This window comes from Glandiceps talaboti, chromosome 9, assembly GCF_964340395.1.
Source record: "Glandiceps talaboti chromosome 9, keGlaTala1.1, whole genome shotgun sequence".
Taxonomy (NCBI): Eukaryota; Metazoa; Hemichordata; class Enteropneusta; family Spengelidae; genus Glandiceps; species Glandiceps talaboti.
The window spans coordinates 631,901-658,649 of record NC_135557.1 but is presented as its reverse complement, the minus strand read 5'-3'; the positions used below and the strand labels follow the sequence as shown (position 1 = coordinate 658,649).

At 29.3% G+C, this 26,749-nt stretch overlaps 1 protein-coding gene across 2 annotated transcripts in view; it reads left to right on the top strand.

Annotated features, from left to right (window-relative positions):
* The window catches only part of LOC144440146 (uncharacterized), a 175,657-nt gene that overhangs the window by 25,641 nt on the left and 123,267 nt on the right, over positions 1-26,749 (top strand). For both annotated transcript variants that reach the window (XM_078129419.1, XM_078129418.1), the window contains exon 3: positions 24,299-24,547. In XM_078129419.1, the coding sequence (XP_077985545.1) occupies positions 24,299-24,547 (249 nt within the window). The remainder of the gene's footprint in view (positions 1-24,298; positions 24,548-26,749) is intronic.

Below are 26,749 nucleotides of genomic sequence, written 5' to 3'. Positions count from 1 at the left end.
GTTTAAATCAATGTGTAAGACTACTACAGTGTTTAAATCAATGTGTAAGACGACTACAGTGTTTAAATCAATGTGTAAGACTACTACAGTGTTTAAATCAATGTGTAAGACTACTACAGTGTTTAAATCAATGTGTAATACTACTACAGTGTTTTAATCAATAACTACAGTGTTTAAATCAATGTGTAAGACTACTAGAGTGTTTAAATCAACGTGTAAGACTAATATAGTTTTTAAATCAATGTGTAAGACTACTACAGTGTTTAAATCAATGTGTAAGACTACTACAGTGTTTAAATCAATGTGTAAGACTACTACAGTGTTTAAATTAATGTGTAAGACTAATATAGTGTTTAAATCAATGTGTAAGACTACTACAGTGTTTAAATAAATGTGTAAATCAACTATAGTGTTTCAATCAATGTGTAAGACTAATACAGTGTTTAAATCAATGTGTAATACTACTACAGTGTTTAAATCAATGTGTAAGACTACTACAGTGTTTAAATCAATGTGTAAGACAACTACAGTGTTTTAATCAATGTGTAAGACTACTACAGTGTTTAAATCAATGTGTAAGCCTACTACAGTGTTTAAATCAATGTGTAAGACTAATATAGTGTTTAAATCAATGTGTTAGACTAATATAGTGTTTAAATCAATGTGTAATAATACTACAGTGTTTAAATCAATGTGTAAGACTAATACAGTGTTTAAATCAATGTGTAAGACTACTACAGTGTTTAAATCAATGTGTAAGACTACTACAGTGTTTAAATCTATGTGTAAGACTACTACAGTGTTTAAATCAATGTGTAAGACTAATATAGTGTTTAAATCAATGTGTAAGACTACTACAGTGTTTAAATCAATGTGTAAAACACCTATAGTGTTTTAATCAATGTGTAAGACTAATACAGTGTTTAAATCAATGTGTAATACTACTACAGTGTTTAAATCAATGTGTAAGACTACTACAGTGTTTAAATCAATATGTAAGACAACTATAGTGTTTAAATCAATGTGTAAGACTACTACAGTGTTTAAATCAATGTGTAAGACTACTAGTGTTTAAATCAATGTGTAAGACTAATATAGTGTTTAAATCAATGTGTAAGACTACTACAGTGTTTAAATCAATGTGTAAAACAACTATAGTGTTTAAATCAATGTGTAAGACTAATACAGTGTTTAAATCAATGTGTAATACTACTACAGTGTTTAAATCAATGTGTAAGACTACTACAGTGTTTAAATCAATGTGTAAGACTACTACAGTGTTTAAATCAATGTGTAAGACTACTACAGTGTTTAAATCAATGTGTAAGACAACTACAGTGTTTAAATCAATGTGTAAGACTACTACAGTGTTTAAATCAATGTGTAAGACAACTACAGTGTTTTAATCAATGTGTAAGACTACTACAGTGTTTAAATCAATGTGTAAGACTACTACAGTGTTTAAATCAATGTGTAATACTACTACAGTGTTTAAATCAATGTGTAATACTACTACAGTGTTTTAATCAATAACTACAGTGTTTAAATCAATGTGTAAGACTACTAGAGTGTTTAAATCAACGTGTAAGACTAATATAGTTTTTAAATCAATGTGTAAGACTACTACAGTGTTTAAATCAATGTGTAAGACTACTACAGTGTTTAAATCAATGTGTAATACTACTACAGTGTTTAAATCAATGTGTAAGACAACTACAGTGTTTAAATCAATGTGTAAGACTACTACAGTGTTTAAATCAATGTGTAAGACAACTACAGTGTTTAAATCAATGTGTAAGACTACTACAGAGTTTAAATCAATGTGTAAGACTACTACAGTGTTTAAATCAATATGTAAGACAACTACAGTGTTTAAATCAATGTGTAAGACTACTACAGTGTTTAAATCAATGTGTAAGACAACTAAAGTGTTTAAATCAATGTGTAAGACAACTACAGTGTTTAAATCAATGTGTAAGAGTACTACAGTGTTTAAATCAATGTGTAAGACAACTACAGTGTTTAAATCAATGTGTAAGACTAATATAGTGTTTAAATCAATGTGTTAGACTAATATAGTGTTAAATCAATGTGTTAGACTAATATAGTGTTTAAATCAATGTGTATGACAACTACACTGTTTAAATCAATGTGTAAGACTACTACAGTGTTTAAATCAATGTGTAAGACTACTTCAGTGTTTAAATCAATGTGTATGACAACTACAGTGTTTAAATCAATGTGTAAGCCTACTACAGTGTTGAAATCAATGTGTAAGACTAATATAGTGTTTAAATCAATGTATAAGACTACTACAGTGTTTAAATCAATGTGTAATACTACTACAGTGTTTAAATCAATGTGTAAGACTACTGCAGTGTTTAAATCAATGTGTAAGATTAATATAGTGTTTAAATCAATGTGTAAGACTACTACAGTGTTTAAATCAATGTGTAAGACTACTACAGTGTTTAAATCAATGTGTAAGACTACTACAGTGTTTAATTCAATGTGTAAGACTACTACAGTGTTTAAATCAATGTGTAAGACTACTACAGTGTTTAAATCAATGTGTTAGACTAATATAGTGTTTAAATCAATGTGTAAGACAACTACAGTGTTTAAATCAATGTTTAAGACTAATATAGTGTTTAAATCAATGTGTAAGACAACTAAAGTGTTTATATCAATGTGTAAGACTACTACAGTGTTTAAATCAATGTGTAAGACTAATATAGTTTTTAAATCAATGTGTTATAAGACTACTACAGTGTTTATATCAATGTGTAAGACTACTACAGTGTTTAAATCAATGTGTAAGACTACTACAGTGTTTAAATCAATGTGTAAGACTACTACAGTGTTTAAATAAATGTGTAAATCAACTATAGTGTTTCAATCAATGTGTAAGACTAATACAGTGTTTAAATCAATGTGTAATACTACTACAGTGTTTAAATCAATGTGTAAGACTACTACAGTGTTTAAATCAATGTGTAAGACAACTACAGTGTTTTAATCAATGTGTAAGACTACTACAGTGTTTAAATCAATGTGTAAGCCTACTACAGTGTTTAAATCAATGTGTAAGACTAATATAGTGTTTAAATCAATGTGTTAGACTAATATAGTGTTTAAATCAATGTGTAATACTACTACAGTGTTTAAATCAATGTGTAAGACTAATACAGTGTTTAAATCAATGTGTAAGGCTACTACAGTGTAAGACTACTACAGTGTTTAAATCAATGTGTAAGACTAATATAGTGTTTAAATCAATGTGTTAGACTAATATAGTGTTTAAGTCAATGTGTAAGACAACTACAGTGTTTAAATCAATGTTTAAGACTAATATAGTGTTTAAATCAATGTGTAAGACTACTACAGTGTTTATATCAATGTGTAAGACTACTACAGTGTTTAAATCAATGTGTAAGCCTACTACAGTGTTGAAATCAATGTGTATGACTAATATAGTTTTTAAATCAATGTGTTATAAGACTACTACAGTGTTTATATCAATGTGTAAGACTACTACAGTGTTTAAATCAATGTGTAAGACTACTACAGTGTTTAAATTAATGTGTAAGACTAATATAGTGTTTAAATCAATGTGTAAGACTACTACAGTGTTTAAATAAATGTGTAAATCAACTATAGTGTTTCAATCAATGTGTAAGACTAATACAGTGTTTAAATCAATGTGTAATACTACTACAGTGTTTAAATCAATGTGTAAGACTACTACAGTGTTTAAATCAATGTGTAAGACAACTACAGTGTTTTAATCAATGTGTAAGACTACTACAGTGTTTAAATCAATGTGTAAGCCTACTACAGTGTTTAAATCAATGTGTAAGACTAATATAGTGTTTAAATCAATGTGTTAGACTAATATAGTGTTTAAATCAATGTGTAATACTACTACAGTGTTTAAATCAATGTGTAAGACTAATACAGTGTTTAAATCAATGTGTAAGACTACTACAGTGTTTAAATCAATGTGTAAGACTACTACAGTGTTTAAATCTATGTGTAAGACTACTACAGTGTTTAAATCAATGTGTAAGACTAATATAGTGTTTAAATCAATGTGTAAGACTACTACAGTGTTTAAATCAATGTGTAAAACACCTATAGTGTTTTAATCAATGTGTAAGACTAATACAGTGTTTAAATCAATGTGTAATACTACTACAGTGTTTAAATCAATGTGTAAGACTACTACAGTGTTTAAATCAATGTGTAAGACAACTATAGTGTTTAAATCAATGTGTAAGACTACTACAGTGTTTAAATCAATGTGTAAGACTACTAGTGTTTAAATCAATGTGTAAGACTAATATAGTGTTTAAATCAATGTGTAAGACTACTACAGTGTTTAAATCAATGTGTATGACTAATATAGTTTTTAAATCAATGTGTAAGACAACTACAGTGTTTAAATCAATGTGTAAGACTACTACAGTGTTTAAATCAATGTGTAAGACAACTACACTGTTTAAATCAATGTGTAAGACTACTACAGTGTTTAAATCAATGTGTAAGACTACTACAGTGTTTAAATCTATGTGTAAGACTACTACAGTGTTTAAATCAATGTGTAAGACTAATATAGTGTTTAAATCAATGTGTAAGACTACTACAGTGTTTAAATCAATGTGTAAAACACCTATAGTGTTTTAATCAATGTGTAAGACTAATACAGTGTTTAAATCAATGTGTAATACTACTACAGTGTTTAAATCAATGTGTAAGACTACTACAGTGTTTAAATCAATGTGTAAGACAACTATAGTGTTTAAATCAATGTGTAAGACTACTACAGTGTTTAAATCAATGTGTAAGACTACTAGTGTTTAAATCAATGTGTAAGACTAATATAGTGTTTAAATCAATGTGTAAGACTACTACAGTGTTTAAATCAATGTGTAAAACAACTATAGTGTTTAAATCAATGTGTAAGACTAATACAGTGTTTAAATCAATGTGTAATACTACTACAGTGTTTAAATCAATGTGTAAGACTACTACAGTGTTTAAATCAATGTGTAAGACTACTACAGTGTTTAAATCAATGTGTAAGACTACTACAGTGTTTAAATCAATGTGTAAGACAACTACAGTGTTTAAATCAATGTGTAAGACTACTACAGTGTTTAAATCAATGTGTAAGACAACTACAGTGTTTAAATCAATGTGTAAGACTACTACAGTGTTTAAATCAATGTGTAAGACTACTACAGTGTTTAAATCAATGTGTAATACTACTACAGTGTTTAAATCAATGTGTAATACTACTACAGTGTTTTAATCAATAACTACAGTGTTTAAATCAATGTGTAAGACTACTACAGTGTTTAAATCAATGTGTAAGACAACTACAGTGTTTAAATCAATGTGTAAGACAACTACAGTGTTTAAATCAATGTGTAAGACTACTACAGAGTTTAAATCAATGTGTAAGACTACTACAGTGTTTAAATCAATATGTAAGACAACTACAGTGTTTAAATCAATGTGTAAGACTACTACAGTGTTTAAATCAATGTGTAAGACAACTAAAGTGTTTAAATCAATGTGTAAGACAACTACAGTGTTTAAATCAATGTGTAAGAGTACTACAGTGTTTAAATCAATGTGTAAGACAACTACAGTGTTTAAATCAATGTGTAAGACTAATATAGTGTTTAAATCAATGTGTTAGACTAATATAGTGTTAAATCAATGTGTTAGACTAATATAGTGTTTAAATCAATGTGTATGTAAACTACACTGTTTAAATCAATGTGTAAGACTACTACAGTGTTTAAATCAATGTGTAAGACTACTTCAGTGTTTAAATCAATGTGTATGACAACTACAGTGTTTAAATCAATGTGTAAGCCTACTACAGTGTTGAAATCAATGTGTAAGACTAATATAGTGTTTAAATCAATGTATAAGACTACTACAGTGTTTATATCAATGTGTAAGACTACTACAGTGTTTAAATCAATGTGTAAGACTACTGCAGTGTTTAAATCAATGTGTAAGACTAATATAGTGTTTAAATCAATGTGTAAGACTACTACAGTGTTTAAATCAATGTGTAAGACTACTACAGTGTTTAAATCAATGTGTAAGACTACTACAGTGTTTAATTCAATGTGTAAGACTACTACAGTGTTTAAATCAATGTGTAAGACTACTACAGTGTTTAAATCAATGTGTTAGACTAATATAGTGTTTAAATCAATGTGTAAGACAACTACAGTGTTTAAATCAATGTTTAAGACTAATATAGTGTTTAAATCAATGTGTAAGACAACTAAAGTGTTTATATTAATGTGTAAGACTACTACAGTGTTTAAATCAATGTGTAAGACTAATATAGTTTTTAAATCAATGTGTTATAAGACTACTACAGTGTTTATATCAATGTGTAAGACTACTACAGTGTTTAAATCAATGTGTAAGACTACTACAGTGTTTAAATTAATGTGTAAGACTAATATAGTGTTTAAATCAATGTGTAAGACTACTACAGTGTTTAAATAAATGTGTAAATCAACTATAGTGTTTCAATCAATGTGTAAGACTAATACAGTGTTTAAATCAATGTGTAATACTACTACAGTGTTTAAATCAATGTGTAAGACTACTACAGTGTTTAAATCAATGTGTAAGACAACTACAGTGTTTTCATCAATGTGTAAGACTACTACAGTGTTTAAATCAATGTGTAAGCCTACTACAGTGTTTAAATCAATGTGTAAGACTAATATAGTGTTTAAATCAATGTGTTAGACTAATATAGTGTTTAAATCAATGTGTAATACTACTACAGTGTTTAAATCAATGTGTAAGACTAATACAGTGTTTAAATCAATGTGTAATACTACTACAGTGTTTAAATCAATGTGTAAGACTACTACAGTGTTTAAATCAATGTGTAAGACTACTACAGTGTAAGACTACTACAGTGTTTAAATCAATGTGTAAGACTAATATAGTGTTTAAATCAATGTGTTAGACTAATATAGTGTTTAAGTCAATGTGTAAGACAACTACAGTGTTTAAATCAATGTTTAAGACTAATATAGTGTTTAAATCAATGTGTAAGACTACTACAGTGTTTATATCAATGTGTAAGACTACTACAGTGTTTAAATCAATGTGTAAGCCTACTACAGTGTTGAAATCAATGTGTATGACTAATATAGTTTTTAAATCAATGTGTTATAAGACTACTACAGTGTTTATATCAATGTGTAAGACTACTACAGTGTTTAAATCAATGTGTAAGACTACTACAGTGTTTAAATTAATGTGTAAGACTAATATAGTGTTTAAATCAATGTGTAAGACTACTACAGTGTTTAAATAAATGTGTAAATCAACTATAGTGTTTCAATCAATGTGTAAGACTAATACAGTGTTTAAATCAATGTGTAATACTACTACAGTGTTTAAATCAATGTGTAATACTACTACAGTGTTTAAATCAATGTGTAAGACAACTACAGTGTTTTAATCAATGTGTAAGACTACTACAGTGTTTAAATCAATGTGTAAGCCTACTACAGTGTTTAAATCAATGTGTAAGACTAATATAGTGTTTAAATCAATGTGTTAGACTAATATAGTGTTTAAATCAATGTGTAATACTACTACAGTGTTTAAATCAATGTGTAAGACTAATACAGTGTTTAAATCAATGTGTAAGACTACTACAGTGTTTAAATCAATGTGTAAGACTACTACAGTGTTTAAATCTATGTGTAAGACTACTACAGTGTTTAAATCAATGTGTAAGACTAATATAGTGTTTAAATCAATGTGTAAGACTACTACAGTGTTTAAATCAATGTGTAAAACACCTATAGTGTTTTAATCAATGTGTAAGACTAATACAGTGTTTAAATCAATGTGTAATACTACTACAGTGTTTAAATCAATGTGTAAGACTACTACAGTGTTTAAATCAATGTGTAAGACAACTATAGTGTTTAAATCAATGTGTAAGACTACTACAGTGTTTAAATCAATGTGTAAGACTACTAGTGTTTAAATCAATGTGTAAGACTAATATAGTGTTTAAATCAATGTGTAAGACTACTACAGTGTTTAAATCAATGTGTAAAACAACTACAGTGTTTAAATCAATGTGTAAGACTAATACAGTGTTTAAATCAATGTGTAATACTACTACAGTGTTTAAATCAATGTGTAAGACTACTACAGTGTTTAAATCAATGTGTAAGACTACTACAGTGTTTAAATCAATGTGTAAGACAACTACAGTGTTTAAATCAATGTGTAAGACTACTACAGTGTTTAAATCAATGTGTAAGACAACTACAGTGTTTAAATCAATGTGTAAGACTACTACAGTGTTTAAATCAATGTGTAAGACTAATATAGTGTTTAAATCAATGTGTAAGACAACTATATTGTTTAAATCAATGTGTTAGACTAATATAGTGTTTAAATCAATGTGTAAGACAACTACAGTGTTTAAATCAATGTGTAAGACTAATATAGTTTTTAAATCAATGTGTAAGACTACTACAGTGTTTAAATCAATGTGTAAGACTACTAGTGTTTAAATCAATGTGTAAGACTAATATAGTGTTTAGATCAATGTGTAAGACTACTACAGTGTTTAAATCAATGTGTAAGACTACTACAGTGTTCAAATCAATGTGTAATACTACTACAGTGTTTAAATCAATGTGTAATACTACTACAGTGTTTTAATCAATAACTACAGTGTTTAAATCAATGTGTAAGACTACTAGAGTGTTTAAATCAACGTGTAAGACTAATATAGTTTTTAAATCAATGTGTAAGACTACTACAGTGTTTAAATCAATGTGTAAGACTACTACAGTGTTTAAATCAATGTGTAATACTACTACAGTGTTTAAATCAATGTGTAAGACAACTACAGTGTTTAAATCAATGTGTAAGACTACTACAGTGTTTAAATCAATGTGTAAGACAACTACAGTGTTTAAATCAATGTGTAAGACTACTACAGTGTTTAAATCAATGTGTAAGACTACTACAGTGTTTAAATCAATGTGTAAGACAACTACAGTGTTTAAATCAATGTGTAAGACTACTACAGTGTTTAAATCAATGTGTAAGACAACTAAAGTGTTTAAATCAATGTGTAAGACAACTACAGTGTTTAAATCAATGTGTAAGAGTACTACAGTGTTTAAATCAATGTGTAAGACAACTACAGTGTTTAAATCAATGTGTAAGACTAATATAGTGTTTAAATCAATGTGTTAGACTAATATAGTGTTAAATCAATGTGTTAGACTAATATAGTGTTTAAATCAATGTGTATGACAACTACACTGTTTAAATCAATGTGTAAGACTACTACAGTGTTTAAATCAATGTGTAAGACTACTTCAGTGTTTAAATCAATGTGTATGACAACTACAGTGTTTAAATCAATGTGTAAGCCTACTACAGTGTTGAAATCAATGTGTAAGACTAATATAGTGTTTAAATCAATGTATAAGACTACTACAGTGTTTATATCAATGTGTAAGACTACTACAGTGTTTAAATCAATGTGTAAGACTACTGCAGTGTTTAAATCAATGTGTAAGATTAATATAGTGTTTAAATCAATGTGTAAGACTACTACAGTGTTTAAATCAATGTGTAAGACTACTACAGTGTTTAAATCAATGTGTAAGACTACTACAGTGTTTAAATAAATGTGTAAATCAACTATAGTGTTTCAATCAATGTGTAAGACTAATACAGTGTTTAAATCAATGTGTAATACTACTACAGTGTTTAAATCAATGTGTAAGACTACTACAGTGTTTAAATCAATGTGTAAGACAACTACAGTGTTTTAATCAATGTGTAAGACTACTACAGTGTTTAAATCAATGTGTAAGCCTACTACAGTGTTTAAATCAATGTGTAAGACTAATATAGTGTTTAAATCAATGTGTTAGACTAATATAGTGTTTAAATCAATGTGTAATACTACTACAGTGTTTAAATCAATGTGTAAGACTAATACAGTGTTTAAATCAATGTGTAAGACTACTACAGTGTTTAAATCAATGTGTAAGACTACTACAGTGTTTAAATCTATGTGTAAGACTACTACAGTGTTTAAATCAATGTGTAAGACTAATATAGTGTTTAAATCAATGTGTAAGACTACTACAGTGTTTAAATCAATGTGTAAAACACCTATAGTGTTTTAATCAATGTGTAAGACTAATACAGTGTTTAAATCAATGTGTAATACTACTACAGTGTTTAAATCAATGTGTAAGACTACTACAGTGTTTAAATCAATGTGTAAGACAACTATAGTGTTTAAATCAATGTGTAAGACTACTACAGTGTTTAAATCAATGTGTAAGACTACTAGTGTTTAAATCAATGTGTAAGACTAATATAGTGTTTAAATCAATGTGTAAGACTACTACAGTGTTTAAATCAATGTGTAAAACAACTATAGTGTTTAAATCAATGTGTAAGACTAATACAGTGTTTAAATCAATGTGTAATACTACTACAGTGTTTAAATCAATGTGTAAGACTACTACAGTGTTTAAATCAATGTGTAAGACTACTACAGTGTTTAAATCAATGTGTAAGACTACTACAGTGTTTAAATCAATGTGTAAGACAACTACAGTGTTTAAATCAATGTGTAGGACTACTACAGTGTTTAAATCAATGTGTAAGACAACTACAGTGTTTAAATCAATGTGTAAGACTACTACAGTGTTTAAATCAATGTGTAAGACTACTACAGTGTTTAAATCAATGTGTAAGACTACTAGAGTGTTTAAATCAACGTGTAAGACTAATATAGTTTTTAAATCAATGTGTAAGACTACTACAGTGTTTAAATCAATGTGTAAGACTACTACAGTGTTTAAATCAATGTGTAATACTACTACAGTGTTTAAATCAATGTGTAAGACAACTACAGTGTTTAAATCAATGTGTAAGACTACTACAGTGTTTAAATCAATGTGTAAGACAACTACAGTGTTTAAATCAATGTGTAAGACTACTACAGTGTTTAAATCAATGTGTAAGACTACTACAGTGTTTAAATCAATGTGTAAGACAACTACAGTGTTTAAATCAATGTGTAAGACTACTACAGTGTTTAAATCAATGTGTAAGACAACTAAAGTGTTTAAATCAATGTGTAAGACAACTACAGTGTTTAAATCAATGTGTAAGAGTACTACAGTGTTTAAATCAATGTGTAAGACAACTACAGTGTTTAAATCAATGTGTAAGACTAATATAGTGTTTAAATCAATGTGTTAGACTAATATAGTGTTAAATCAATGTGTTAGACTAATATAGTGTTTAAATCAATGTGTATGACAACTACAGTGTTTAAATCAATGTATAAGACTACTACAGTGTTTAAATCAATGTGTAAGACAACTATAGTGTTTAAATCAATGTTTAAGACTAATATAGTGTTTAAATCAATGTGTAAGACAACTAAAGTGTTTAAATCTATGTGTAAGACTACTACAGTGTTTAAATCAATGTGTAAGACTAATATAGTGTTTAAATCAATGTGTAAGACTACTACAGTGTTTAAATCAATGTGTAAAACACCTATAGTGTTTTAATCAATGTGTAAGACTAATACAGTGTTTAAATCAATGTGTAATACTACTACAGTGTTTAAATCAATGTGTAAGACTACTACAGTGTTTAAATCAATGTGTAAGACAACTATAGTGTTTAAATCAATGTGTAAGACTACTACAGTGTTTAAATCAATGTGTAAGACTACTAGTGTTTAAATCAATGTGTAAGACTAATATAGTGTTTAAATCAATGTGTAAGACTACTACAGTGTTTAAATCAATGTGTAAAACAACTATAGTGTTTAAATCAATGTGTAAGACTAATACAGTGTTTAAATCAATGTGTAATACTACTACAGTGTTTAAATCAATGTGTAAGACTACTACAGTGTTTAAATCAATGTGTAAGACTACTACAGTGTTTAAATCAATGTGTAAGACTACTACAGTGTTTAAATCAATGTGTAAGACAACTACAGTGTTTAAATCAATGTGTAAGACTACTACAGTGTTTAAATCAATGTGTAAGACAACTACAGTGTTTAAATCAATGTGTAAGACTACTACAGTGTTTAAATCAATGTGTAAGACTACTACAGTGTTCAAATCAATGTGTAATACTACTACAGTGTTTAAATCAATGTGTAATACTACTACAGTGTTTTAATCAATAACTACAGTGTTTAAATCAATGTGTAAGACTACTAGAGTGTTTAAATCAACGTGTAAGACTAATATAGTTTTTAAATCAATGTGTAAGACTACTACAGTGTTTAAATCAATGTGTAAGACTACTACAGTGTTTAAATCAATGTGTAATACTACTACAGTGTTTAAATCAATGTGTAAGACAACTACAGTGTTTAAATCAATGTGTAAGACTACTACAGTGTTTAAATCAATGTGTAAGACAACTACAGTGTTTAAATCAATGTGTAAGACTACTACAGTGTTTAAATCAATGTGTAAGACTACTACAGTGTTTAAATCAATGTGTAAGACAACTACAGTGTTTAAATCAATGTGTAAGACTACTACAGTGTTTAAATCAATGTGTAAGACAACTAAAGTGTTTAAATCAATGTGTAAGACAACTACAGTGTTTAAATCAATGTGTAAGAGTACTACAGTGTTTAAATCAATGTGTAAGACAACTACAGTGTTTAAATCAATGTGTAAGACTAATATAGTGTTTAAATCAATGTGTTAGACTAATATAGTGTTAAATCAATGTGTTAGACTAATATAGTGTTTAAATCAATGTGTATGACAACTACAGTGTTTAAATCAATGTGTAAGACTAATATAGTGTTTAAATCAATGTGTAAGACTAATACAGTGTTTAAATCAATGTGTAAGACTACTACAGTGTTTAAATCAATGTGTAAGACTACTACAGTGTTTAAATCTATGTGTAAGACTACTACAGTGTTTAAATCAATGTGTAAGACTAATATAGTGTTTAAATCAATGTGTAAGACTACTACAGTGTTTAAATCAATGTGTAAAACACCTATAGTGTTTTAATCAATGTGTAAGACTAATACAGTGTTTAAATCAATGTGTAATACTACTACAGTGTTTAAATCAATGTGTAAGACTACTACAGTGTTTAAATCAATGTGTAAGACAACTATAGTGTTTAAATCAATGTGTAAGACTACTAGAGTGTTTAAATCAATGTGTAAGACTACTAGTGTTTAAATCAATGTGTAAGACTAATATAGTGTTTAAATCAATGTGTAAGACTACTACAGTGTTTAAATCAATGTGTAAAACAACTATAGTGTTTAAATCAATGTGTAAGACTAATACAGTGTTTAAATCAATGTGTAATACTACTACAGTGTTTAAATCAATGTGTAAGACTACTACAGTGTTTAAATCAATGTGTAAGACTACTACAGTGTTTAAATCAATGTGTAAGACTACTACAGTGTTTAAATCAATGTGTAAGACAACTACAGTGTTTAAATCAATGTGTAATACTACTACAGTGTTTAAATCAATGTGTAAGACAACTACAGTGTTTAAATCAATGTGTAAGACTACTACAGTGTTTAAATCAATGTGTAAGACTACTACAGTGTTCAAATCAATGTGTAATACTACTACAGTGTTTAAATCAATGTGTAATACTACTACAGTGTTTTAATCAATAACTACAGTGTTTAAATCAATGTGTAAGACTACTAGAGTGTTTAAATCAACGTGTAAGACTAATATAGTTTTTAAATCAATGTGTAAGACTACTACAGTGTTTAAATCAATGTGTAAGACTACTACAGTGTTTAAATCAATGTGTAATACTACTACAGTGTTTAAATCAATGTGTAAGACAACTACAGTGTTTAAATCAATGTGTAAGACTACTACAGTGTTTAAATCAATGTGTAAGACAACTACAGTGTTTAAATCAATGTGTAAGACTACTACAGTGTTTAAATCAATGTGTAAGACTACTACAGTGTTTAAATCAATGTGTAAGACAACTACAGTGTTTAAATCAATGTGTAAGACTACTACAGTGTTTAAATCAATGTGTAAGACAACTAAAGTGTTTAAATCAATGTGTAAGACAACTACAGTGTTTAAATCAATGTGTAAGAGTACTACAGTGTTTAAATCAATGTGTAAGACAACTACAGTGTTTAAATCAATGTGTAAGACTAATATAGTGTTTAAATCAATGTGTTAGACTAATATAGTGTTAAATCAATGTGTTAGACTAATATAGTGTTTAAATCAATGTGTATGACAACTACAGTGTTTAAATCAATGTGTAAGACTAATATAGTGTTTAAATCAATGTGTTAGACTAATATAGTGTTAAATCAATGTGTTAGACTAATATAGTGTTTAAATCAATGTGTATGACAACTACACTGTTTAAATCAATGTGTAAGACTACTACAGTGTTTAAATCAATGTGTAAGACTACTTCAGTGTTTAAATCAATGTGTATGACAACTACAGTGTTTAAATCAATGTGTAAGCCTACTACAGTGTTGAAATCAATGTGTAAGACTAATATAGTGTTTAAATCAATGTATAAGACTACTACAGTGTTTATATCAATGTGTAAGACTACTACAGTGTTTAAATCAATGTGTAAGACTACTGCAGTGTTTAAATCAATGTGTAAGATTAATATAGTGTTTAAATCAATGTGTAAGACTACTACAGTGTTTAAATCAATGTGTAAGACTACTACAGTGTTTAAATCAATGTGTAAGACTACTACAGTGTTTAATTCAATGTGTAAGACTACTACAGTGTTTAAATCAATGTGTAAGACTACTACAGTGTTTAAATCAATGTGTTAGACTAATATAGTGTTTAAATCAATGTGTAAGACAACTACAGTGTTTAAATCAATGTTTAAGACTAATATAGTGTTTAAATCAATGTGTAAGACAACTAAAGTGTTTATATCAATGTGTAAGACTACTACAGTGTTTAGATCAATGTGTAAGACTAATATAGTTTTTAAATCAATGTGTTATAAGACTACTACAGTGTTTATATCAATGTGTAAGACTACTACAGTGTTTAAATCAATGTGTAAGACTACTACAGTGTTTAAATTAATGTGTAAGACTAATATAGTGTTTAAATCAATGTGTAAGACTACTACAGTGTTTAAATAAATGTGTAAATCAACTATAGTGTTTCAATCAATGTGTAAGACTAATACAGTGTTTAAATTAATGTGTAAGACTAATATAGTGTTTAAATCAATGTGTAAGACTACTACAGTGTTTAAATAAATGTGTAAATCAACTATAGTGTTTCAATCAATGTGTAAGACTAATACAGTGTTTAAATCAATGTGTAATACTACTACAGTGTTTAAATCAATGTGTAAGACTACTACAGTGTTTAAATCAATGTGTAAGACAACTACAGTGTTTTAATCAATGTGTAAGACTACTACAGTGTTTAAATCAATGTGTAAGCCTACTACAGTGTTTAAATCAACGTGTAAGACTAATATAGTGTTTAAATCAATGTGTTAGACTAATATAGTGTTTAAATCAATGTGTAATACTACTACAGTGTTTAAATCAATGTGTAAGACTAATACAGTGTTTAAATCAATGTGTAAGACTACTACAGTGTTTAAATCTATGTGTAAGACTACTACAGTGTTTAAATCAATGTGTAAGACTAATATAGTGTTTAAATCAATGTGTAAGACTACTACAGTGTTTAAATCAATGTGTAAAACACCTATAGTGTTTTAATCAATGTGTAAGACTACTAGTGTTTAAATCAATGTGTAAGACTAATATAGTGTTTAAATCAATGTGTAAGACTACTACAGTGTTTAAATCAATGTGTAAGACTACTAGTGTTTAAATCAATGTGTAAGACTAATATAGTGTTTAAATCAATGTGTAAGACTACTACAGTGTTTAAATCAATGTGTAAAACAACTATAGTGTTTAAATCAATGTGTAAGACTACTACAGTGTTTAAATCAATGTGTAATACTACTACAGTGTTTAAATCAATGTGTAAGACTACTACAGTGTTTAAATCAATGTGTAAGACTACTACAGTGTTTAAATCAATGTGTAAGACTACTACAGTGTTTAAATCAATGTGTAAGACTACTACAGTGTTTAAATCAATGTGTAAGACTACTACAGTGTTTAAATCTATGTGTAAGACTACTACAGTGTTTAAATCAATGTGTAAGACTAATATAGTGTTTAAATCAATGTGTAAAACACCTATAGTGTTTTAATCAATGTGTAAGACTAATACAGTGTTTAAATCAATGTGTAATACTACTACAGTGTTTAAATCAATGTGTAAGACTACTACAGTGTTTAAATCAATGTGTAAGACAACTATAGTGTTTAAATCAATGTGTAAGACTAATATAGTGTTTAAATCAATGTGTAAGACTACTACAGTGTTTAAATCAATGTGTAAAACAACTATAGTGTTTAAATCAATGTGTAAGACTAATACAGTGTTTAAATCAATGTGTAATACTACTACAGTGTTTAAATCAATGTGTAAGACTACTACAGTGTTTAAATCAATGTGTAAGACTACTACAGTGTTTAAATCAATGTGTAAGACAACTACAGTGTTTAAATCAATGTGTAAGACTACTACAGTGTTTAAATCAATGTGTAAGACAACTACAGTGTTTAAATCAATGTGTAAGACTACTACAGTGTTTAAATCAATGTGTAAGACTACTACAGTGTTTAAATCAATGTGTAATACTACTACAGTGTTTAAATCAATGTGTAATACTACTACAGTGTTTTAATCAATAACTACAGTGTTTAAATCAATGTGTAAGACTACTAGAGTGTTTAAATCAACGTGTAAGACTAATATAGTTTTTAAATCAATGTGTAAGACTACTACAGTGTTTAAATCAATGTGTAAGACTACTACAGTGTTTAAATCAATGTGTAATACTACTACAGTGTTTAAATCAATGTGTAAGACAACTACAGTGTTTAAATCAATGTGTAAGACTACTACAGTGTTTAAATCAATGTGTAAGACAACTACAGTGTTTAAATCAATGTGTAAGACTACTACAGTGTTTAAATCAATGTGTAAGACTACTACAGTGTTTAAATCAATGTGTAAGACTAATACAGTGTTTAAATCAATGTGTAAGGCTACTACAGTGTTTAAATCAATGTGTAAGACAACTAAAGTGTTTAAATCAATGTGTAAGACAACTACAGTGTTTAAATCAATGTGTAAGACTACTACAGTGTTTAAATCAATGTGTAAGACAACTACAGTGTTTAAATCAATGTGTAAGACTAATATAGTGTTTAAATCAATGTGTTAGACTAATATAGTGTTAAATCAATGTGTTAGACTAATATAGTGTTTAAATCAATGTGTATGACAACTACACTGTTTAAATCAATGTGTAAGACTACTACAGTGTTTAAATCAATGTGTAAGACTACTTCAGTGTTTAAATCAATGTGTATGACAACTACAGTGTTTAAATCAATGTGTAAGCCTACTACAGTGTTGAAATCAATGTGTAAGACTAATATAGTGTTTAAATCAATGTATAAGACTACTACAGTGTTTATATCAATGTGTAAGACTACTACAGTGTTTAAATCAATGTGTAAGACTACTGCAGTGTTTAAATCAATGTGTAAGATTAATATAGTGTTTAAATCAATGTGTAAGACTACTACAGTGTTTAAATCAATGTGTAAGACTACTACAGTGTTTAAATCAATGTGTAAGACTACTACAGTGTTTAATTCAATGTGTAAGACTACTACAGTGTTTAAATCAATGTGTAAGACTACTACAGTGTTTAAATCAATGTGTTAGACTAATATAGTGTTTAAATCAATGTGTAAGACAACTAAAGTGTTTATATCAATGTGTAAGACTACTACAGTTTTTAAATCAATGTGTAAGACTAATATAGTTTTTAAATCAATGTGTTATTAGACTACTACAGTGTTTATATCAATGTGTAAGACTACTACAGTGTTTAAATCAATGTGTAAGACTACTACAGTGTTTAAATTAATGTGTAAGACTAATATAGTGTTTAAATCAATGTGTAAGACTACTACAGTGTTTAAATAAATGTGTAAATCAACTATAGTGTTTCAATCAATGTGTAAGACTAATACAGTGTTTAAATCAATGTGTAATACTACTACAGTGTTTAAATCAATGTGTAAGACTACTACAGTGTTTAAATCAATGTGTAAGACAACTACAGTGTTTTAATCAATGTGTAAGACTACTACAGTGTTTAAATAAATGTGTAAATCAACTATAGTGTTTCAATCAATGTGTAAGACTAATACAGTGTTTAAATCAATGTGTAATACTACTACAGTGTTTAAATCAATGTGTAAGACTACTACAGTGTTTAAATCAATGTGTAAGACAACTACAGTGTTTTAATCAATGTGTAAGACTACTACAGTGTTTAAATCAATGTGTAAGCCTACTACAGTGTTTAAATCAATGTGTAAGACTAATATAGTGTTTAAATCAATGTGTTAGACTAATATAGTGTTTAAATCAATGTGTAATACTACTACAGTGTTTAAATCAATGTGTAAGACTAATACAGTGTTTAAATCAATGTGTAAGACTACTACAGTGTTTAAATCAATGTGTAAGACTACTACAGTGTTTAAATCTATGTGTAAGACTACTACAGTGTTTAGATCAATGTGTAAGACTAATATAGTGTTTAAATCAATGTGTAAGACTACTACAGTGTTTAAATCAATGTGTAAAACACCTATAGTGCTTTAATCAATGTGTAAGACTAATACAGTGTTTAAATCAATGTGTAATACTACTACAGTGTTTAAATCAATGTGTAAGACTACTACAGTGTTTAAATCAATGTGTAAGACAACTATAGTGTTTAAATCAATGTGTAAGACTACTACAGTGTTTAAATCAATGTGTAAGACTACTAGTGTTTAAATCAATGTGTAAGACTAATATAGTGTTTAAATCAATGTGTAAGACTACTACAGTGTTTAAATCAATGTGTAAAACAACTATAGTGTTTAAATCAATGTGTAAGACTAATACAGTGTTTAAATCAATGTGTAATACTACTACAGTGTTTAAATCAATGTGTAAGACTACTACAGTGTTTAAATCAATGTGTAAGACTACTACAGTGTTTAAATCAATGTGTAAGACTACTACAGTGTTTAAATCAATGTGTAAGACAACTACAGTGTTTAAATCAATGTGTAAGACTACTACAGTGTTTAAATCAATGTGTAAGACAACTACAGTGTTTAAATCAATGTGTAAGACTACTACAGTGTTTAAATCAATGTGTAAGACTACTACAGTGTTCAAATCAATGTGTAATACTACTACAGTGTTTAAATCAATGTGTTAGACTAATATAGTGTTTAAATCAATGTGTAATACTACTACAGTGTTTAAATCAATGTGTAATACTACTACAGTGTTTTAATCGACTACTACAGTGTTTAAATCAACGTGTAAGACTACTACAGTGTTTAAATCAACGTGTAAGACTAATATAGTTTTTAAATCAATGTGTAAGACTACTACAGTGTTTAAATCAATGTGTAAGACTACTACAGTGTTTAAATCAATGTGTAATACTACTACAGTGTTTAAATCAATGTGTAAGACAACTACAGTGTTTAAATCAATGTGTAAGACTACTACAGTGTTTAAATCAATGTGTAAGACAACTACAGTGTTTAAATCAATGTGTAAGACTACTACAGTGTTTAAATCAATGTGTAAGACTACTACAGTGTTTAAATCAATGTGTAAGACAACTACAGTGTTTAAATCAATGTGTAAGACTACTACAGTGTTTAAATCAATGTGTAAGACAACTAAAGTGTTTAAATCAATGTGTAAGACAACTACAGTGTTTAAATCAATGTGTAAGACTACTACAGTGTTTAAATCAATGTGTAAGACAACTACAGTGTTTAAATCAATGTGTAAGACTAATATAGTGTTTAAATCAATGTGTTAGACTAATATAGTGTTAAATCAATGTGTTAGACTAATATAGTGTTTAAATCAATGTGTATGACAACTACACTGTTTAAATCAATGTGTAAGACTACTACAGTGTTTAAATCAATGTGTAAGACTACTTCAGTGTTTAAATCAATGTGTATGACAACTACAGTGTTTAAATCAATGTGTAAGCCTACTACAGTGTTGAAATCAATGTGTAAGACTAATATAGTGTTTAAATCAATGTATAAGACTACTACAGTGTTTATATCAATGTGTAAGACTACTACAGTGTTTAAATCAATGTGTAAGACTACTGCAGTGTTTAAATCAATGTGTAAGATTAATATAGTGTTTAAATCAATGTGTAAGACTACTACAGTGTTTAAATCAATGTGTAAGACTACTACAGTGTTTAAATCAATGTGTAAGACTACTACAGTGTTTAATTCAATGTGTAAGACTACTACAGTGTTTAAATCAATGTGTAAGACTACTACAGTGTTTAAATCAATGTGTTAGACTAATATAGTGTTTAAATCAATGTGTAAGACAACTACAGTGTTTAAATCAATGTTTAAGACTAATATAGTGTTTAAATCAATGTGTAAGACAACTAAAGTGTTTATATCAATGTGTAAGACTACTACAGTGTTTAAATCAATGTGTAAGACTACTACAGTGTTTAAATCAATGTGTAAGACTAATACAGTGTTTAAATCAATGTGTAAGACTACTACAGTGTTTAAATCAATGTGTAAGACAACTAAAGTGTTTAAATCAATGTGTAAGACAACTACAGTGTTTAAATCAATGTGTATGACAACTGCAGTGTTTAAATCAATGTGTAAGACTACTACAGTGTTTAAATCAATGTGTAAGACTACTACAGTGTTTAAATCAATGTGTATGACAACTACAGTGTTTAAATCAATGTGTAAGCCTACTACAGTGTTGAAATCAATGTGTAAGACTAATATAGCGTTTAAATCAATGTGTAAGACTACTACAGTGTTTATATCAATGTGTAAGACTACTACAGTGTTTAAATCAATGTGTAAGACTACTACAGTGTTTAAATCAATGTGTAAGATTAATATAGTGTTTAAATCAATGTGTAAGACTACTACAGTGTTTAAATCAATGTGTAAGACTACTACAGTGTTTAAATCAATGTGTATGACAACTACAGTGTTTAAATCAATGTGTAAGACTACTAGAGTGTTTAAATCAATGTGTAAGACTACTAGAGTGTTTAAATCAATGTGTAAGACTACTACAGTGTTTACATCAATGTGTAAGACAACTACAGTGTTTAAATCAATGTGTAAGACTAATATAGTGTTTAAATCAATGTGTTAGACTAATATAGTGTTTAAATCAATGTGTAAGACAACTACAGTGTTTAAATCAATGTTTAAGACTAATATAGTGTTTAAATCAATGTGTAAGACTACTACAGTGTTTATATCAATGTGTAAGACTACTACAGTGTTTAAATCAATGTGTAAGCCTACTACATTGTTGAAATCAATGTGTAAGACTAATATAGTGTTTAAATCAATGTGCAAGACTACTACAGTGTTTATATCAATGTGTAAGACTACTACAGTGTTTAAATCAATGTGTAAGACTACTACAGTGTTTAAATCAATGTGTATGACAACTGCAGTGTTTAAATCAATGTGTAAGACTACTACAGTGTTTAAATCAATGTGTAAGACTACTACAGTGTTTAAATCAATGTGTATGACAACTACAGTGTTTAAATCAATGTGTAAGCCTACTACAGTGTTGAAATCAATGTGTAAGACTAATATAGCGTTTAAATCAATGTGTAAGACTACTACAGTGTTTATATCAATGTGTAAGACTACTACAGTGTTTAAATCAATGTGTAAGACTACTACAGTGTTTAAATCAATGTGTAAGATTAATATAGTGTTTAAATCAATGTGTAAGACTACTACAGTGTTTAAATCAATGTGTAAGACTACTACAGTGTTTAAATCAATGTGTATGACAACTACAGTGTTTAAATCAATGTGTAAGACTACTAGAGTGTTTAAATCAATGTGTAAGACTACTAGAGTGTTTAAATCAATGTGTAAGACTACTACAGTGTTTACATCAATGTGTAAGACTAATATAGTGTTTAAATCAATGTGTTAGACTAATATAGTGTTTAAATCAATGTGTAAGACAACTACAGTGTTTAAATCAATGTTTAAGACTAATATAGTGTTTAAATCAATGTGTAAGACTACTACAGTGTTTATATCAATGTGTAAGACTACTACAGTGTTTAAATCAATGTGTAAGCCTACTACATTGTTGAAATCAATGTGTAAGACTAATATAGTGTTTAAATCAATGTGCAAGACTACTACAGTGTTTATATCAATGTGTAAGACTACTACAGTGTTTAAATCAATGTGTAAGACTACTACAGTGTTGAAATCAATGTGTAAGACTACTACAGTGTTTAAATCAATGTGTAAGACTACTACAGCGTTTAAATCAATGTGTAATCTACTACAGTGTTTAAATCAATGTGTAAGACTACTACAGTGTTTAAATCAATGTGTAAGACAACTACAGTGTTTAAATCAATGTGTAAGACTACTACAGTGTTTAAATCAATGTGTAAGACTACTACAGTGTTTAAATCAAAGTGTATGACTACTACAGTGTTTAAATCAATGTGTAAGACTACTACACTGTTTAAATCAATGTGTAAGACTACTACAGTGTTTAAATCAATGTGTAAGACTACTACAGTGTTTAAATCAATGTGTAAGACTAATATAGTGTTTAAATCAATGTGTTAGACTAATATAGTGTTTAAATCAATGTGTAAGACAACTACAGTGTTTAAATCAATGTTTAAGACTAATATAGTGTTTGGTTTAAATCAATGTGTAAGACTACTACAGTTTTTAAATCAATGTGTAATACTATTATAGTGTTTAGATCAATGTGTAAGACTAATACAGTGTTTAAATCAATGTGTTAGACAACTACAGTGTTTAAATCAATGTTTAAGACTAATATAGTGTTTAAATCAATGGGTGTAAGACTACTACGGTGTTTATATCAATGTGTAAGACTACTACAGTGTTTAAATCAATGTGTAAGCCTACTACAGTGTTGAAATCAATGTGTAAGACTAATATAGTGTTTAAATCAATGTGTAAGACTACTACAGTGTTTATATCAATGTGTAAGACTACTACAGTGTTTAAATCAATGTGTAAGACTACTACAGTGTTTAAATCAATGTGTAAGACTAATATAGTATTTAAATCAATGTTTAAGACTACTACAGTGTTTAAATCAATGTGTAAGACTAATATAGTGTTTAAATCAATGTGTAAGACTACTACAGTGTTTAAATCAATGTGTAAGACTACTACAGTGTTTAAATCAATGTGTAAGACTACTACAGTGTTTAAATCAATGTGTAAGACTACTACAGTGTTTAAATTAATGTGTAAGACTACTACAGTGTTTAAATCAACGTGTAAGACTAATATAGTGTTGAAATCAATGTGTAAGACTACTACAGTGTTTAAATCAATGTGTAAGACTACTACAGTGTTTAAATCAATGTGTAAGACTAATATCGTGTTTAAATCAATGTGTAAGACAACTACAGTGTTTAAATCAATGTTTAAGACTAATATAGTGTTTGGTTTAAATCAATGTGTAAGACTATTATAGTGTTTAGATCAATGTGTAAGACTAATACAGTGTTTAAATCAATGTGTAAGACAACTACAGTGTTTAAATCAATGTGTAAGACTAATATAGTGTTTAAATCAATGTGTTAGGCTAATATAGTGTTTAAATCAATGTGTAAGACAACTACTGTGTTTAAATCAATGTTTAAGACTAATATAGTGTTTAAATCAATGTGTAAGACTACTACAGTGTTTATATCAATGTGTAAGACTACTACAGTGTTTAAATCAATGTGTAAGCCTACTACAGTGTTGAAATCAATGTGTAAGACTAATATAGTGTTTAAATCAATGTGTAAGACTACTACAGTGTTTATATCAATGTGTAAGACTACTACAGTGTTTAAATCAATGTGTAAGATTACTACAGTGTTTAAATCAATGTGTAAGACTAATATAATGTTCCGGTCACAACCTACATGTACGATTTTTATTGAATAGGGACGCGATTTACGACGTACGATCGCCTGGGAAAGAGAGTTGGTGGCCCAGATCGACCCAATGTGGAGGAAAATGTTGTTAAGCCAATAATCATAGATGAGAATGCAGATAGTAATGATTATACAGGTGCTATGTCTGCAGTGAATGAAATAACATATCACAATTGGTGTAAATTCTTAGATGGCTATGATGTTATGGTGACTTCACTAGGATTCAAACGTTGCCGTGTATCACTCCCAAAACTTCCAGGTGGGTTTAAATTCAATGAAATTAGGTATCTGGTAAAACGTTTGATTAACTTTTACAGTAGCATGGAAACCCCAGACTTCAATCATAATTGTCGCTATTTAGGGACAGGTAAGTTTCTTCGGCGGGGGGGAGGGGTTGATTGGGTGGTCAACCTGTTTTTGAACCTGGCAGTGGGCGGGTGGGTGCACGTCCAACTCGGCCCATTTCCAACTCGGCCCACCAACTCGGCCCACCGTCTGCCAACTCGGCCCACCAACTCGGCCCACTCTCTGCCAACTCGGCCCACTCTCTGCCAACTTGACATCATGCGATCTACATTGTATATGTACTAGTATGTCAACCCATAGTGTCTTTACAAGTAGTAGTAGTAGTATACCGATGTCGGTGTTGGAGCAAAGGATTTTTTCTCTGATTATATGAATATTACTAGTATTTGATATTATTCCGTCATCGACTCAAGACCTTGGCTTTAAATGACACAAACATTTTCGTCATGACGTGCGTGGGCTGAGTTGGCATGTAAATGGGCCGAGTTGGCATGTAAATGGGCCGAGTTGGCATGTGAATGGGCCGAGTTGGCAATCACGTGGGCCGAGTTGGCGATGGGACGAGTTGGCAATGGGCCGAGTTGGTCATGCTGTTTTGAAAATTGTGGATGGGGGGGGGGGGGGTCATTGTGTTTTGGATTGTGATTGAAGAAAAAAACATTTTCTGCAATGGCATAATATAACCTTGTCTGAACTGACTGTAACATGCATAATTTATTATTGTCCCTGTTTCTTACATAAATTCTTTAATGTTGACGTAAGAGTTCAAACATAACTATACAAATACATTACAGAACATGTCATGTAAATGCTTGCCTGTTTCAAAATTAATACTTCACGTATATTGCACTCTGGGGCAAAATTGAACTTGAAGGTTTTGTAATGGTAATCTTCAGAGATTGTTTATAAAAGAAGCCAATCTAAATAATTCTGCTCTTCAGTATGAAGAGTAGATGCACTTTCTTATTTTGGACACCACATGTTATCGACACTACAAATCACCACATCTGATCAGATTCCACTTTATATTTAAGCAATAATGGCGAGTGACGAATGGCGAGTGCTATATGGAGTGAATTGTACCAAATTCGAGTGTATACCCGCCTTCGGCGGGGGTTATTGCTATTATATTATATCAAAATATGTGTCTATTTCTTCTAAATGTGATTCTGTTGTTATTTACATGTATATGCCTGAGACAGAAAAAGATCGTCGGTAATAGATCGTCGGGAACGAGCATATTTTGATGAGTGGATACGTTCATGTCGCCCCCCCCCCCACACACACACGCTGCATGAACACAAACCATACACTGCATTGCATTGCATTGATCGGCGTTTAATCAGTTGAATCGGAGAAAGCTCGAGACAGTAAATCAGAGAGGCGACGTTACACAGTCTACTTTAATTCAATGGTTAACAAATTGAACATTGACTGAACCTGAAAATGTACAGTTTTGAAATAATCCTGACGCACTTAAAAGTTAAATTGGTGTTGCTTGATTCAACGAGAGCAGGCCCGACACTGAGACGGCGCGTTGTACTATTCATATGCTAGTTTAGGGGCCCATTTTACCACTGCCAGCCGTGGTAAAATGGGATTTTACCTTATCCAATCAGAATGGCACATAGTAGCATGATATAATATAATAAGTATATAATTAAGCAATAAACCACCCCCTGGGGATGGTATACCAAGAGGTTTTGACCAGGGAACGAAATATATGCACGAGCGATAGCGAGTGCATATATTGAGTTCACTGATCAAAACGGAGTGGTATACCTTCCCCAGGGGGTGGTTTAATTATCGCTATTATATTATACTAGCATATTGAAAATATCGGAAGCAAGATAAGAACTAACGTTTTCTCGTTTCGTATGTTTATGTGCCTCTGTGATTAATTTGCATGACAATAACACTGCTTTCAAGACAGCTGATCTTGGCCTCAACGTGAACGTCGTGCAGAGCGACTGGATTTATTTTGTCTGCTGGTCATTTCTAGGGATAATCTGTACAGTGATATGTGCACATATTCCCTTCTCAAGCTTTCCCCCTATCTTTCATGGTCTAGATGCTATCAAAGTCCATTTTGAATATATTTACCCAGTGATGTCAATAATTATGTGATAGTGCTATCCCAAAAGGTAAAGTATCT